Consider the following 17,085-nt stretch of genomic DNA (forward strand, 5'->3'; position numbering starts at 1 on the left):
ACATTTGCAGGAAACCTTTCCTCTGCTTGTAAATTGACTTCACCACGCGAGTTTCTCACTACACCTACTACAGTAAAACGCCATCATCTGAAGACTTTAAAAGCAAAGTGACCCACTAGCCAAGAAGAAGTGTAGGGCGAGGTTTTGTGAAGTGGAGGAGGGCAGAGGAGGGGAGCCGTTGGGTGCTGGTCGGGGCAGAACCTTAGGATGGACAGCACACATACCAGCCTTGCTTTTCGTTCCTCTTTCCTGCAGCAGAGTTCAGGGACATCAACACTAACTTCATTTTGTTGTGCATATTTCCTTTTTAGTTACATCAGCTGTTTTTTATCAATTTTTTATTTTTTTATAGTTAGGGCTTTGACCCTAAGGACAATTAGCTAATTAATGATCTCAATATCAGTTAATAGGAGCAGCAAAGCGTTTTAAAAAACCCGTGTCAATGTAGACTCAGTCGAATAAAAATAACATATTTAGTTTTCTGGGCAAAATTTATTTCACTGTAAAGAACCTGTTTTCTCGTGAGGGCTTTGTACAGCGACTGGGGATGGAGATTAGATGCTTTATAGTTTTGTACTTACTAGTGTGACTAATGATTGGGAAAATTTCAATTTGTTGTTGTTGTTAACATTTTTTGGTTCAGTAGGTGTTTTATGACTGATTTATTTGTCAAATTGTAATGTTTATTTATTTGATGTATTTTTAAATTATCTTGGAGTTCGTATATAATGTATGGGGTTTGAAAGTGTTATGATGATGTATTGGCAAAATCTTAGAAAATCCATATTAAGACTAAAATACTTTAGTTTTGAACATGCAAAGAAGACTTAGGGCAGCGGTTCTCAACCTTTTACTTGTGAACCCCCCCCCCCCCCCCGACGAACAAAGGTACGTCCGCGCGCCCTCCTTAGCCAGCAATGTAAGCTAATTTCACTAATACCGGTATAAGAAACTTTAAAAAAATGACCACCTTCGCGCTCCCCTTGTAAGCACCGTTTGAGAACAGCGGACTTAAGGTACACGAATACTACAAGCTTCAAAATCATGTGTCACATGCTATCAATTTATCTGGATATCGGAAGTTACGAAATACGGAGTGGATATTCCCAGGTAGGGTAGTAGTTGGGGGAAGGGAACATGTACAAGAGCTGGATAAGACTATCTCATACACATTAAGCCAGACAACGGTGATATAGAGCCTGACAACACTTTGTATTCTTAATATCTCTAACACCATCTCTCCGCACATCCAACTGTAGGGAAGAACTCTAGGGATGGAAATGGGGGATTAGTCAGAATTACATTGAAGCTAGAAGCTGAAATATCCAGTGTCTTAGACCAAAGAGGAAGACCAGAGGAAGATATTGCAGGTTTCTTGTCCAATCAGCGTGCCATCAGTTGTTGGCCACTCAATCAAGCCGCTTAGGTGAGTGTTTGAAATTCCCCTATTGGTAAGTCTGGGTCGAGGTAGGGGTGCAAATATCTGTGGGAGCATGGTGATGCATGCAGTTGACAGACGTACTTTATCCTGACAAAAATTACTATTATTTATAAATCAAAGACGGAGAAATGCTGGAAAAAAGTGTAATTTTAATGAACTTAATGGTACTTGATAACCGGGTCCGATGGCATGGTTTAGTTGTGGCCGGCCCTATGCTCCACTTGGGGTAATTAGGAACAAGAAAACAAGAATGGTAGTTGGTGACTTAGGTAGATTTCTATTCGATGTTATTGCAAAAATTAGGATGCTATGGTTTTGGTATAAAGTGGTAGACCCTTTTAATGCACATACATTTTCTAGTATTGCTTGTTGGTTTACCCACAAATTGTATGCAAATAGCAAAATCCATTCAGAGTGTTATTGAGAAAAAGATTTACTTAATAGCTTCGGGATGCCATGAGTTTGGGAGCAGCATGAGAATTTAGAAGTCTCCCTGAACTTGTTTCAATATAAAGTTTGAAGATGTTTATTCGACGTGCATATATAAAAACCGTTCTCTGGATTGTTTAGATATATATATATACGTTAATGATTGTATAAAGTATTTTTCTCATGTGAAAAATAAATTACTTTATTACCTGTTACATTTTTAAAATTTGGAACCTTGAATAAGAATCTTCAAGTCCAGAATGAATCTTGCAATGCATCAAGAGTTCATCGACATTCTACTTTCTGTAAAGCCTGTGATACCGGAGACGATTTTCAGTATACTGTATTCTGATTTTTAAAAAAAAAACAAAAAACATTTTTAAAAATTTATCTAATTTATATAGACTATCTGTGATAGCTTTCATAAGTAATGTCATTAGTTTTGATATGTAATGTCAGTAGCTTTAGTCCTGTGAATGAATTACAAAAAAATTAATATCTTAGTCATCCTTTGTATCATTATTAAGATCTAGTTTCTTATATAACGCTGTTTTATATCTACTTTTATTAAAGCTCTGTTTACATTTATTTAAACTTTATATAAGGATATTGTGTGGGTGAACTGTTTATTGTGTATAATTCAATTTTCCATACCCCTTAAGGGGTAAATGAAAATAGTCTGATGTCTGATGCTTACAAAAGTAGTTCTCACTTTTAACTTAAAACCCACAGGACGTCCTAAAAACCACTGAGCTGTTGCAGACAACTCTTGGGGATGTTAAAGCTTGCTTTTTCATTTTGCTCTGTATTTGTCATGTGCTTGGAGCTATTGTTCTTGATAATGTGTATCGTTAGAGGCCGCTGATAAAGTTAGTGAACTGAACTGTAGTATATATCTGTAAACTAGACTTCGGCATAAAGATTATTTGTGAACTAAGCTGAGTTGTTAATAAAAGAAACATATTCGTAAAAGAATTCGTGCGGAAAAATATCTTTGTCGACTAGGCTATGTCTGAATGAGAATAGTTTGAACAAATCAAGCTTCAACGGTGGATAAAACGTCCATTGTCCTACAGCCACGATGTCATATAAAGGTAAGTTCGAATGACTTTTATGCAGTCATATAGCTGTACATATTTTATTAACACGATTTGTTTTCTTTATCTTAATTTTATTTATTTATTTATTAAGTTTCCTGCTTGAATGGATGCATGTGGTTCAGTTAGTGGTAATGTACCGCCTTACAAAACATTCCATCTTGTAATCAGATTCGTTACAGTTTTGATCATGTCACAGTCGCTGTTGATATGATCTGTAGGTGGGAGGTCAACGGGGGGAAAACTGTGTGAATAAGCTTGCCAGAGGGAAGGAATGTCACGCGTTATGCACAGTCAGCATATTAATTTATCGCCAACATCGCTCTTTATGGATCGTTTGGCAGTGTCGTTTGTCTTGTCGTATGACTGGTTTGGCTGCATGTGACAATATCTTAAATTCCAAATCGAATTCGCCCTATTGCATTTCTAGTTGATCATTTAAAATCCGATCTAGCGTGCATGTGTGTGGCGCGTATCTTTGTCAAAAATTGAAAGCCTACCATAATGTGGATCTGCTTCCGACTTAACTGATAAGTGGTAAAGTTTAGTGTTGATGAACTTTTCTGTACTTTGTTAGCATTTTATCATTGTGATCAGGTTTTGATCTTAAATTGAAATTAAGGATGTATTTTAATATTTGTTTCTAATATTTATGTAGACTTTTCTCTCGATTTAAAGAATATTTGTTTGAACTACAAAAGAATGTGAATGTGAAAAATGATGGTAGGAGACTAGAATTATTTACACTCAACAAGGTATGAATGTTAGCCTCCCTTTAACTGATCAGACAATTTCCTCCCACTATTCGGTCTTTACAACTCTTTAGTTTATTCGTTGAAGAGGTGGGTGAGTTGAGTGTGAAGAAAACAGTACGTTTGTAGTTGTGTGTTTACATTTTTATTCTCTTATAACAAAAAAAAAAAAAAAAAGAGAACATTTTAAAAGATTAATGTTTCACCATGAAGTCTTGATATTTTCTGTCAGGAGTTCCTCGCAGATCCCATCCTACTGTACTGATGTGGGCTCTGCTCACTAACACAGAAAAAAACCGTTCCAGACATTTGAGACAAAAGAAAACTGCTTTTTATTTTGTACGAGGAAAGTAAGATAACGTATGTGCAGAGTATGGTCTCCATCCTTAGGCTGGAAACGAGGATAAGTCTTTCCCTTTGGGCAATGTGGGAAACTCAAGGACACGTGTCTTGTTCTAAAGATGTGTCCAGACACCGAAGATGATGCTTTATCCCCGTAACCGCAGTTATAGAGCGGGGAAAATGGTGTCCTGCCATTTGTGTCGCGTGTTCCATTGCACACTTTTGAAGAACCTTCCGACGATAGGTAGCTATAACTTTGCCGTACTAACATATAACAACAGTTTTACTATTACTTCTCCACTCGTGATGTTGTCGTACTGTATAAAGAAACTACTAAAGTTGTCATTGTTGTATTAGTTATGGACTTCAAATTTTGAGTGTTCCATTTTTGGAGCACCATGCAGATCCTCTACTTGTAGGACTAATAGTATATTTTTTCCTTTCCAGTTGAAGATCTCTCTGAAAACTCCTCGAGCCATGAACTGACCTGCTAGCGACTGATGACACCACTGAAGCAAGTGCTACAGTGATACAACCACCCGAAATGCTACATCACCTGGTTCTGACGAGAAACGTTAGTGTGGTTTGGTTATATGACCCGGTACGACACTTTGTAAGACCATCTCATGGTGCTATGGACAGTGGTTGATCTTTTCTGACGACCTTGGACTGGCATACCTGGTCGTCAGCCGGTACTATTCACGGGATGATTCAATAAATAAATGAAATGTAAAAGATACTAACGTATAGTATTTTCCAGTATATATTAGACATAAACATAACATCCGAGTTTCTTGCTCCGAGTTTCTTTACCTCATACGTTCATTTAAAGTGAAAAAAGAAAGGTTGTATCTAAAGGTAAGAGAAAGAAGGAAATGGCAATCAATTTATGTAGTTCAGCCAATCCAGTCTGTCTCTTTATAAGCATTAGTCGAAACAAGCGCCTGTGTCCTTATATTGGATGTGTGATGTAAAGTATGTGAAAACTCAATGATCAACTTTACTCCTACACGTAGGTCTTGTCCGTGATTAGTACAGTAATGGCAATTTTAATTCCACTGCAGTGTTTTAACAAGGTGTTTTTTCATCGAGGACTGTTTACTTTCATAACACCCATTGTTGGAAATTTCCAGGAATCAAATGATCGTCTATCACTGACTTATCTGCGTGGCCTAAAGTAAGAACACAGAGGAAATCTCTCACTGACACAATCCGCTATCACAAGCTTTGTAAATAATGCAGGTTACGGATTACTAGGAACGACTTATCTGTTGACACCTCGACTGACAGGAAAGATTGGGGGATAATTAATGTCTGTCATATTCCAGCAGACAAAGGGCTACATACCTTCTCACATCTATATGATTTCTTGTAGCAGCGTAAAAATGGATGTAATATTAATGTAAAATAATGTCAAAATTCTGGAAGTTCGTAATCACTTGAATACCATGAAGAGGAAAAAGAGGGCAAAATACTTATACTAGAAAAATACTTTATACACGAATATTTAAACTAACCAAAAACGAATAAATAAAATGCTAAAGACAATGGGGGAAAAGAGAGAAAGACACACACTGAAAAGAAAAATAAATTCGAGATGTCTTATTAATGAAGTCTGCAGTGGTGAGTCAAGCGAGTTGAGCAAGTACTAAAGAATTGTTTCTACCTGTGTACAGAAAGGTGGGAGATACAGGCACGCTGTTCTTCCTCATACCACCTCCTGTCGTTTACGAGAAAGTCACGTGAGGTGTTATCATCGTTGAAACCATTTACCGTTATCTTCGGTCTGCACACTTCTCTCTCTGAGGACATGGGTGTAAGCTGTGACTTGTAAGGTAATCTGCTACTCATTATTTCTAAATTATATTTATTTTAATCTCCCCTTTTGGGATTCGGTGTATTTTTAAAATTGCAGTTTATTAAAGTGAAATGATTTTTGCCGATGTTTATAGAATAGCCAATGATTTGTTACAGCTGTAAATTGAGATACTGCAGGCAGTACGATAGTGATATGAGAATAAAATAAATAGTTGTTAACCTAAGTATCTTGGATTATGTCAGCATCACTAACATCAAGGGGTGCAGCTCTTGATCAACCCAGATGTCTGGAGTTTCTGGGTCTAAGGTTGGTACCCGTTACTTAAAAGACTTTTTGACGATAGCAGTTATTGTAATACTTTTCCCACCCAAACCTAAACCACTGAACTATCGTTTTTTCCACACATGCTAACTCAAACCAAGGCTAATATATGCAAAACTCCTAGATATTCACTTCTCAATCTAACGAGATAAAAAAATAATCAAACAACAGCTACACAGAAAAAAAAGACCAAAAAAAAAAAAAAAAAAAAAAAAAAAAAAAAAAAAAAAAAGCTGAATCCGGTATTTTTTGTGTCTAGTCATCATTAAACTCAAAGTTTTCAAACAACAGGTAGGCGAAAGATAAGGACAGTTGTACGTGCGCGAGTGCACACCAAGTGATTTTTGTCCCGTTTGAAGGGCACCCTGCGATTTCTGTTTGTTCTATCAATCCCCGTCAGCCGTGGAGTAGATGCGTTCAATTATCCTTTCCCTCCTACAGCCCTTTGGCGACATTCCTTGGGTGCTTGTGGAAAACAGTCTTGTAAGGTCCTCGTAAAAACAAGAAAAGTAACTGACGTGAAACCAGAAATTCAGACCGATAGCACGGACTTGCTTCATGTCTCCCGATGATACATCGACTGGTTGCCATCTATACGCGAGATCAGAAAAATATGGATGTGTTATTAAGTGTATAAACTTGCTTATATCGCCAGTAGAGGCATTAATGCACACTACAATGTAGATACGTAAGCATCTGCTGCATTCAATAGTGCAAATACGATTGAACCAGATTGTACAGAGCAGGCAACATCTGTTGCACATACGCATTATTGAATATTTCTTTATTTACTTTCTGCATCAGAACTGAGGACAATTCAGAACCATGTCTAGAACTGGCAAAGTTTCACCCTCGGTAAGACCCTCGTTACATTTGTTGTTTATTGTGTGTGTTTGTTTATTGCGTTTTAAAAACACATTTGATCCCCTTTCGCTGTGATTCTGTTACTTCTTCACCGACTTTCTGAAAGGTCTGGTAGAGTGTAATTTGTTGATATTGACAGCTCAAGTCGAGTACAAAATACCATTCTCTTCCCAAATCTGCTTGCCCCACTTCATTACAACGGGGAATCCCCTAGAGCTGATTGCTTTGGGGAGAGGGAGGCAACCTAATGTACCCGATAAAAACTCTGACGGCCAGCCGTACAAACAGGTGTCACAAACATTGATGTCCCTAGACGAGATCTGAACCCAGGGCTTATCTGTGGAGTGAAGACAGGCGAGTGTTTCACATTTACAGTTACACTACCTGGCATCGGTACAGGTGCATCACCGTTTATATAATGTGGTTAAAATTGTAACGAGCCGTTTGTCCCCAAATAAACTCTACTTAACATGCGGTCCAGACCCTCCAACTCCTTGAATGAAAAGTGTCCTATACAATGCTCATTGCACCAGAAGATTCTATCTGCGCATTTCGGGATGCAAAGGGGATAAACATATTCATACAGATTTTGGGAAATGGTTTTTGAGCTGAGTTTTAGTCAGTCATTAACAACGCATCCCATTAGACTTTTAATGTTTATCGGCGCGCGTTTGGTGTTTGCCTGTCACTTAGAAGGTAGATATAAAAAAAAGTAAAATGAATAATTATCTCCACTTAGGTGCACAAGGTGATATTCGGGATTAACTCTGCATATATGTACCTGACTGACTGTAGGTACAATACTCGATTCAGTTCAAGAGTCAGCCCAACACAGTAGGACTAATATTCAATAATAACTGTGATCTCAAATCACTCCTGCCACCCGCTACAAAAAATTAAATACATTCGCACGAATCTTGATGAAATATTTGTTAATCTTACTCACCCACACGCATACACCAAAGCACGTGTATAACCGAGATTACCGTTCCACTAAACTGTCAACGAGTCATTGGCAATTTTCTTGGTGTTCTCACTTTTTCTCGTGTCTCCAGGTCGATATAACCCAGTTCACGAGTGTTAACAACTTTCTTAGCAGGCGACCTCTTCGTGCAAATATTGAATAATCTACCAGCAGGGATTCCTTTTTTATTCACCGGGTCAGATATTTATGTCGTTCGGGATATTGAGGCTTTGGATAAAAAAAAAAAATAAGGAATGCCGCTAAGGTTAATACATATAAAAGAGTTCCCCTTTAGGTATTATTTTACTGCCTTTCTGGGCTTTGCTAACCCTCTTTATCATAGAAGCAGCAGGAGCTAATGATAGCCACAATCATGCTTATATTGCCATAGTCAAGAACAGCACCCAAGTCATGGATCAGATACTAGCGCTTTTGCACTCCTTTCGCTCCAGTCCCCAGAGAATGAGGTCCTTGAACTATTTCAGTATAGTTCACTAAAAGCAAGGCAAGCGAAAGGTTCCCTAGAATGTTGTTTCGAGATTTCCCCGAATCTTCCATTTACATAGTGTTATAAAGGCACTGAAAGCAATATTGTTTGTATTATTTTGGTTTAGAAACATACTGTTTGGGGTATATTTGTGCACGTTCTTCTATGCGTTATGTGAATTGATATTTCATTAACTTTCCGCGCAATGATATTTATTTAGAAATGTATTTAACTACTCTTTTTTAAGGTACCTCAGACCAATAACTTAATCAATGTCCAAATAGGTTACTTAGCGAGTTGTTCTTTCTTTTTGTGGGTTCATGTTTGGTTTGTTTTTCTTCTTTCAGTCCATGGAACAAAATGGAACACCTCGGTAATGTATTCTGAGAAATCGGCTATCAGTTAATTCTAGCTTACATGTTCTGAACTGATCGTTTACTTTCGTATTTCTCCTCCTAGTTATCGGTGGCAGTGTCGTAAGTCTGCAGGTGAGCCGGCCTTACTGACAAGTACCCAAGTCGTTAAGTGCAAACGATGTTAGGTGAAGGCAGGGTCGTTTGTTACGATCAAGTGGGTTTTAAAGACCATCCTGAACGGTGTGCGGTTTTTTTCAGATATCAGTAGACATAGGCGATATAAACCTAACTTGTAAATTTCAGCCTCGAAAACCAATCCTTTAATCATCCGCTTAGACTCACACCTGCGACCAACGAGCGCTAATAACAGTGTACTACGTCACGTTGGTACACCATTCACAACATTGCCTGCAGTCAACACCAGTGAGAGAGAGAGAGAGAGAATAAGTGATATTTGGATTATTCGAACGCTAACAGTCTGCATTTCTCGTGGTTCTGAAAAAAACCCTGTTACTTTAGCACAAGAAATACAACGTCCGAATAACCCGAACTGTCGCTTTGATTGATTTTGACAGTTGGCAACTTTGTGAATGGTGTACCAACGTGACGTAATACACTGTTAGTGTGACGTAGTATGTTGTTAGCGACGCTCATTGATCGCAGCTGCAAATCGTAGCTGATAATTAATTAACGGATCGTTTTGGGAGAATGAAATGTACAGGTTAGGTTTATCTCGCCTACATCTACTGATATCTGAAAAAAAAACGCAAACCCTTTCGGTTGGTCTTTAAAGGTTAAGCCGAACGCAGCCTTTAGGGGAGATGGAAATTTGCAATGAAAAGGGTGATTTTATTGGAAGATGTAATTTATTGTCAAACTCTGAGAGACCTACTACCCCGAAAAAAATCTACGCGAGACACAGCAAGGAAATCAGGAAAGTCATTGTGGTGCCTGCGAACGAGTTGACAATCAGACAAAAAAAAAAAAAAAAAAAAACAACGGGAAAAAATACAAAAACAAAAACAAAAAGCAGAGAGACTGTGTGTGTGTGCTTGACAGTTTGGGACTGTGTACATGCGTCTGTGCGTGTCTGTGCTTATAAAAGAGTATGCCGGGTACAAGAGGGAGTGACTAAGTGATAGAGAGGAGCACAGGAAACAAGCATGCCAATGCACAGAAAAGAGAGATACTTGGTGGTCTGAGGCACAACATTTATCGCTCCTTCACTAGAAGAGTATGCGAGTACAGAAGCACAGACAACTTTTAAAGAGACTTTTATGTACATACCCTGGTACGCCGGGTACATTTGCTAGTAGACTATATTTGGTCGAAACAAAATAAATAAAACCGTCAGCTATATGTGGTCAAGGTACATGTTTTGGAATGACATTATGGGTTTGCCTGCTCTAAAGCTTATATCCAAGTTCGGCTGAAAATTTCAATGTTCCGAAAGTTTTCATCATGCAAGAACATATGTATGTAATGTAATTATGTATACACAGTAGCACACATCAAAAACACACATCTTGTAGCAAGAACGCGCGCGCGCGCACACACACACACACACGAGCAAATATAAATTATTTTGAAATTCACAAGAAGTACGCGTTCTCTTTCAGATAATCGTGCACATAAGAATTATCTAATTTATTTTTGTGCAGAGTCTGCTGTGGCTACATCAGAGAACGAACACAGGCCAGAAACGGACAGCAAGCCAATGAAGAAGACAAGAAACAAACCCTAACTACAGTAGTTTTTCGTCTTCCAAAATCTGTAAGAGGAGAACATATCTAACTTCCTTCTGTAATAGGTTTATACTTTCACATTATTTTGTTAATCTTTAGCGACACTTCGCAAAAACCATAAAATACTAGTAGACATGAATGTCATTTTAATGTGTTTTGTTTACCGGTTGCTCCGTTCCCGCTGGTGTCGTGTTGAGAAGTGTCTTCCAAGTTTCTCGTTTCCCTAATTTACATTCGCACATTGGCAACGAGGGATACAACATACAACGAGGGATGCCATTGGTCACTCACCATCCAATCATCAAGTAGCTAGCGTCGACGAGAAAGACTACCCCTTATTGACCCCTTGCCCCCGCCTACAAGTGGCGTGATGAACAGGTGACTAACCCCCCACTCCCTGTTAACCCGACGGACAGGTGTGTGAGCCAGGTGTCACTCTGTTCGTGGACCTCTGCCAGCCGACTGGTCACACTTGGCTGCTGTAACCACTTAGGGCTGTCTCCCGCTTACGACACCCCTGTTCTTCTACATCATATTACACCTTTACGCTGGCACATACCCTCCGACCCCTTTTCTTGCCTATGGGGCATCAGACTTGTCAACAGGCCACCCTAGACCCTAACAGGGGTGATTGTTACTGCCCCATTAAAGTGACCACTTGATACAGTATAATATTGTGTAGCGTAGCGACATCAGTAAATGTTGAAAAAATATGCTCTTTAATTAGAACTGTGTATAACAGTTGGTTGTCTTTATTAGAGATGTTTTGTTATAAATATTCAAAAACATACTATCATGGGCTTTTCAGCCCAAAGTCACACGCAGCAAACGAGTTTTAATTTAAAAATTCTTAAAATAATACTGTAAATCTGGTTTAGGCCTCAGCTGCGAAGGCTCATCCCACTGCGGCAGTTACTTGGCAGTCTGTTCCAAATTCACTGTGGTAAGGAAAATCGTAAGAGATCTCAAACATTCATGTGCGCATGAAATCGTTTGTGCCATATGCAGTCCAGCTGCTCAACCTCAGATGAATGTCAGTGGTGTGTTTGTGTGTTTTAGGTGCGCACATGAATATTCTTGATGTAAGTTTGTTTGTTTTTATGCATATGTATATATAATTGTCCCTTGCTCATAACTTTTTTCTTATTATTTGCTCACATTTTTCACTGTTGACATTTTTTAACTGTACACCTTGCCGCAAACTTTATTTATATTTTTATTTTTAACTTTTACTTTTGTGACTAGAGCACCTTTGCGGGTTCAAATTGCTCACTGGGAAGAATAAACTTGGTCAGTGTCATTGTTTATCCCATCTCAATAACACGCCCGTGCACACACACAAACACACTTAAACACACGCACGTTCATGCAAGAGCGTTCATTCTGTACTTAGGTATACATTTTTACAGGTATTCGGACACGCACGGGAACACTTTTTTTTGTGGGGTGGAGCTCAGTACTTTAATGTTCAATTAAACACTTATGTGTGTCTAATTTGTGCCTATTTATAGTTATCCGCTGTGATTTCTTTTAGCGGCGATTGCAAGCAGGAAACTAACCCAGAGAATAGCTCTACAGCTGAGGAAGTTCTGGATCTGGAATCACTACAAGTAAGAGATAAGCACCTGCAAGCGTATGTCTGCGCGCACACACACATGCACACTAGTAGAGACTGCGATCTATCTTGGTCGTGATGTTGAGCGTTATTATTAGTAGCACACTCACGCGCGTGCTTTTAATAGTAGGTTCTTTCTAGTTCTCGTAATGAGCGCAATTATTTTTTTTTAAGTTTTTGCAATAAAAGTTTTCATTTCCGTTATGAACTTTATAAGTCTACAAGAACTCGCCAAGGTTTACAACTGACCTTTTCAGGTCTGGAAGGAACAATCTACAGAAAACAAAGCCGAGACAAGCGATAAACAGGACAAACAGACAAAAGTAGGCTCGAAGAAGGGTCCATCTAAACGTAGGTAAGCAGGCATGGAACAATCGTAAATGGCGCACACAGAGAATGTGAGAAATTAATTTTTGTTTGTGAACATATCAGCTAGCTTTCAGCATTACGTCCCCCAATGTTCACTTATCCCTATGTAAATAATACACAAACAGGCGAACAATGTGCTCAGAGCTAGTATAAATGTCGGTCCAGTCATCCAAGTGAGAGTTGATTATGGGTCATTAAGGTCAGCAGTTAAGCCCTGCTACTTGTTTTATTTTATTGTCTATTGCCTCCCCGGAGAAGTAATGACTAAGATGGCTTAATCCACAGAAAAAGAAATGTGTCTATCTACATCCTATCAGCATTTGTAAAATTTTACAGACCGGCAGTTTAAGACTAGACAGATATGACTCACTTAGTTCTATAGCCAGGAGAGTAGAGGAACCGCAGCACAGCAGGATACAACAGGACATAGCAGGATACAGCAGGATACAAAGGCAAAAGACGGCGGTGGACAAGGGACTCAATTGAAGGACGACAAGCCCTCACCAGAACAAGTAAGGGGTGGATCTGTTTGTGAGAGCACGCGTGTGACTGCGTGTTTGACAGCTGTGTGTAAACGTGTAAAAACCTGTAAAACATTATTCACACTTACATATTCATGCATCTGATACCTTTATTTCTGCACGCTGCCCTCACGAGAGACTGCTCAATACAACGAAAAGTAACGACCCACTGCAGAAAACACGATAATACACCTGATTATGACGGCCAATGTAATTAAGCTGGAAGAAAATTGTTTACGTTTAATATTTCTTTTCATGAGTAAATAAAATTGAGCCCCTGCAGATGTAAGTGCGTTTTATTATCAAAACGAAATTATGGTGATGAGGACAGAAGAGGCTCATTATCGTGGGGGTTAATCAGTTCAGCTGCGGAACATTGGAGCTAATATAAACTAATATAAACAGAATGATCAGCACTGGAAAAGCTTGCAAGGTTATATATACGAGACGACACTAGTGAGATATATCCTGGATGGGTATCAAGTACCCGACATACTGTAACAAATCAACAAGCTATCAATATTAAAAAAATATCCTGCTTTGTATGAAAAGTTTACTTTGTATGCGCTTTTGAACTGGTTTAGCTTATTTATTATTTCAAAACTGAGTAGGTAGGTGCCAATCTGTTGATGTCTCTTGTTGGGTTATATTATGAGTGGTAGGATTGATGAATGGTGGCAGCTCACTATAACAGCTCTATTTCTATTTGCTCTGTGACTCTGCCACGTTGACCTATGCAGTTATCTTAATGTTAAGTGAACTGAGCTTTCCTTAAAAATATTTAATAATATATATATATAAGAAAAGGGCTTTACTCTAACCATCAGCCCACATAACATTTATATCTGAAAATTGTACTGCTCCTAAATACTTTTGACTTGTCAATATCAGCTGAAAACTAACATTTTTTACTCCCTTTTACACCAAGGCGACAACAGATAAAAGTCACGGAAAATTCGAGACACATGAAAAGAATGGAAGCAGCAAGCAGCCAGGCTGCATCAGATGTCTGCTGACAGAGTCACCAACATCACAGACGTCCACCACACCTACATCCAGGGGGCGTAAACAGCCCTTACTCATCTTGTATTTACTGGGAGAGGCAAAAAATTTTTGCGATGGAAACAGACGAAGAAGAAAAGCATTTGAACGAAACTTCATGAGCTGCCTACTGGATACCAGTGAGAAGAACAGGAATTAGAACTCATATTTGAGGGTTATGATAATTCCAAATATCGGCACGCAGAAATATCTTTGTTTTAAACTGAACAAATAAATAAGTAAATAAACTCTGTAAGCTACCCCCTTCGAGGCGCGCGCGCACACACACACACACATATTACGAGAGAGAGAAATAGAAAGATGAAAGATATGTTTTTAGAGATATATATTTTTATTAGAGAAGTGCAGATAAAAGGGACTATGGTCAAGTAGATTTAGTAGACTAACAGGACAAGTAATCACTTTAATAATTTGCCTCGCGTTTTATGAGTTATGCTGATTGTTAGTCGCCTACTAATCATATTTGTTCTCAAACAATTGTTTAAAACTTTTTATTTCCTTAATTTTTTGCTCTTTAAGCTATAAACAAATGAGGGGAACTTCCATCACTTTGCGCTCAGTCTTTGTTTCGAGTGATGTTTTAAGCCCCAATTAGTGGAATGCATATAGATATCTCTAGCCTGATACTCGCACGCTCACTGTGATCAGATGATGTGTGTGATTTACTCAGACACCTGGATATTCGCAAACAGCGGCTTCAAAGACTATCTCGTCTCTGTCAGAGAGAAAAACTCCTTCAGGGACGACAAGAATGTCTTCTTTTTCTACACTGACCCCGCAGTGAGTATTAATGTAGGCCTCAAAATATGAGAAAAATATGTTTTTAATACTTTGTTAGCTAATCATTACACTTACTTACTTAGGAATATTGAGGAAGAAAAGTAACCGAAACTGCTTAAGAAAAAGTGTTGAACCTAGTAAAGTATAGAAAGAGCCAACAAACAAACGAAAGAATAAAAAAACCAAACAAACAAATGAATGAACTAACGAACTATGAAGAAAATCTAGCGTGACCATGCATGTCAGACTGAAAAAGAGAACTTTGTTGCTGGAGGAAGGTATTCGTCACGAGTATGTAGAGGTACCATTCTACGCGGAAAATACTAGTATTTCTGGAAATTTGTTAACAATTAGCAGAGCCATGACTAGTTTAGTTTAGCTTATTTTGACTTCTGTTCTTTTCTTGTAGTTTCAGTTGTTGTCGATTGTTTTGCAGAAAGGAAACAATGAGACCTTATTTTCCGAACTACGTCAATTTTCTAGTAAGTTTTGGGTTCTTAGTCATTTATTATAATGGTTGTGATTGCTGTCGTAGTCGTTGCTGTTGTTATGGACCTCGTTGTTTTCGTTGCTGACATCGTCATAGTTGTTTTATCGTTGTCGATATAGATATATCAGGTATTTCAGTAACCAGGTCTGAGCAATGCTAAGTTTACACCCTGAATACCACCTCGTATCTACTTTACTGTTTTATTTACACGAGTTGAAACGTCATAAAGCAAAAGAACCCACGAATGTCTGTTTTCAGAGCACCTCTTTAATCCGCAAGTCTCAGATGATAATCCTCTTCCATAAACTATGTGTAGGCTTACAAATACTGCATGTAACGATGAGAGAGAAAGCGAAGTCGTCACGTGATTATAGTACATAGATGCCCTATTATCTGCTCACGACCGGATAATTGAAGGATAATCAATTGTCACCTGTTCCTTACAATAATGTGACTGGCTCAATTTCTTTCTGTTCATGGGTAGTCATTTTCATGTTTGAGTCAGGCCACAGAAAGGACTTGCTCACTCATAATAATACTTTATAAGTCTTACTGGTGGTGAAATCTTATTGAAATAAATACTGGGAAATAAGCCGCTGATTAATTTTAATCCTTGTAAATATTAATTGGCATTTGATAAATCAGGATAGCTAAACCGATGCAAATTCCCTTATCCACAATAAACATTTTCTTATCTTACTTGGATTGTTCCAGAGAAAAAAGAAGCTGAGTTAGTTTTCGTATTTCTAAATGGAGAGAGGGAGACTTTTGAGGCTACTGTACCAGTGGCCCTGGAGAGGTCGATACCTGTAATAGTGATAAAGGTATTTATAAACACTCTTTCTTATCCTTACATAAATAAACGCATTATTATTAAATACTAAAGCAAGTCTTAATTCTATCCTAACATTGTAATCATTGTCTGCATGTGTCGACATTATGGGGTATGATATCATGAATCCATAGATGTTCTATAGGTCCCTGGTTACGTATGGAATAAAAAATATTCACAATTATACTCTCGTTTGTAGCATATTGGAGAAAGCTAAAATACTTCGTAATATGATTTCATTGCCACCTGATACTTGCACATTTTTTTCCCGGTGTTTGATTTTTGTAGGGATCCGGAAATTTTGCTGATATAGTGTCGCAGAAAAAACAAAGGTAATATTTTTTTGCTGTTACATTGTTGTTCTTTATCTTTTACCTTAGTCAGTTACACTGTCTCCATACTTTGCTATTTTCTACTCGGGTTTGTGCACTAAATAAAACTATTTGCTGTCCTATCATTATAAGCAAAAAGCAACAGGACACCAGAGTAGACACCAGAGGAAAAAACCAAAAAGCGCAGAGTAACATGAAGGATATCAGTCTGAAACATGATAAAAAACAATCCAGGTAAGTGATCAGACCAACCAGCAACAGAATACAAAAAAATTCCTTTTGTCTCTAATCCACAAAACATTCATGCTCTCTTCTTTAACTCTGAGAAGGATGTTTAAAACAACTCTACTTGATCATCAGTAGGCCTAAGCTCTCAGTACTTTTATTCTCCTAGTCTCAAACCCAAGAGACTTATCTAAAGTGGGTCTTCATACACACCAACCAATCATTTGTCTTGTTATCAGTTT

General features: G+C 38.2%; 2 protein-coding genes across 6 annotated transcripts in view; both read left to right on the top strand.

Annotated features, from left to right (window-relative positions):
* The window catches only part of LOC112557247, a 65,310-nt gene extending 62,306 nt beyond the window's left edge, over positions 1-3,004 (top strand). For all 4 annotated transcript variants that reach the window (XM_025226988.1, XM_025226990.1, XM_025226989.1 and 1 more), the window contains one exon: positions 11-3,004. In XM_025226988.1, the coding sequence (XP_025082773.1) occupies positions 11-32 (22 nt within the window). In that variant the 3' untranslated portion in view covers positions 33-3,004. The remainder of the gene's footprint in view (positions 1-10) is intronic.
* Positions 3,005-3,010: 6 nt separating this feature from the next.
* Positions 3,011-17,085, top strand: part of LOC112557249 (transient receptor potential cation channel subfamily M member 3-like) — a 29,737-nt gene continuing 15,662 nt past the window's right edge. Inside the window, exons 1-15 of one of the 2 annotated variants that reach the window (XM_025226994.1) lie at positions 3,011-5,896; positions 6,123-6,186; positions 7,006-7,056; positions 8,864-8,889; positions 10,534-10,645; positions 11,496-11,560; positions 12,152-12,227; positions 12,490-12,587; positions 12,984-13,113; positions 14,051-14,303; positions 14,855-14,964; positions 15,401-15,446; positions 16,169-16,278; positions 16,575-16,618; positions 16,751-16,852. In XM_025226994.1, coding sequence (XP_025082779.1) covers positions 7,027-7,056; positions 8,864-8,889; positions 10,534-10,645; positions 11,496-11,560; positions 12,152-12,227; positions 12,490-12,587; positions 12,984-13,113; positions 14,051-14,303; positions 14,855-14,964; positions 15,401-15,446; positions 16,169-16,278; positions 16,575-16,618; positions 16,751-16,852 — 1,202 coding nt within the window. In that variant the 5' untranslated portion in view covers positions 3,011-5,896; positions 6,123-6,186; positions 7,006-7,026. Of the gene's footprint in view, positions 7,057-8,863; positions 8,890-10,533; positions 10,646-11,495; positions 11,561-12,151; positions 12,228-12,489; positions 12,588-12,983; positions 13,114-14,050; positions 14,304-14,854; positions 14,965-15,400; positions 15,447-16,168; positions 16,279-16,574; positions 16,619-16,750; positions 16,853-17,085 lie in introns of both variants that reach the window. The other variant, XM_025226992.1, reaches the window with a different exon arrangement.

The sequence above is a fragment of the Pomacea canaliculata genome, linkage group LG2 (genome assembly GCF_003073045.1).
Source record: "Pomacea canaliculata isolate SZHN2017 linkage group LG2, ASM307304v1, whole genome shotgun sequence".
Taxonomy (NCBI): domain Eukaryota; kingdom Metazoa; phylum Mollusca; class Gastropoda; order Architaenioglossa; family Ampullariidae; genus Pomacea; species Pomacea canaliculata.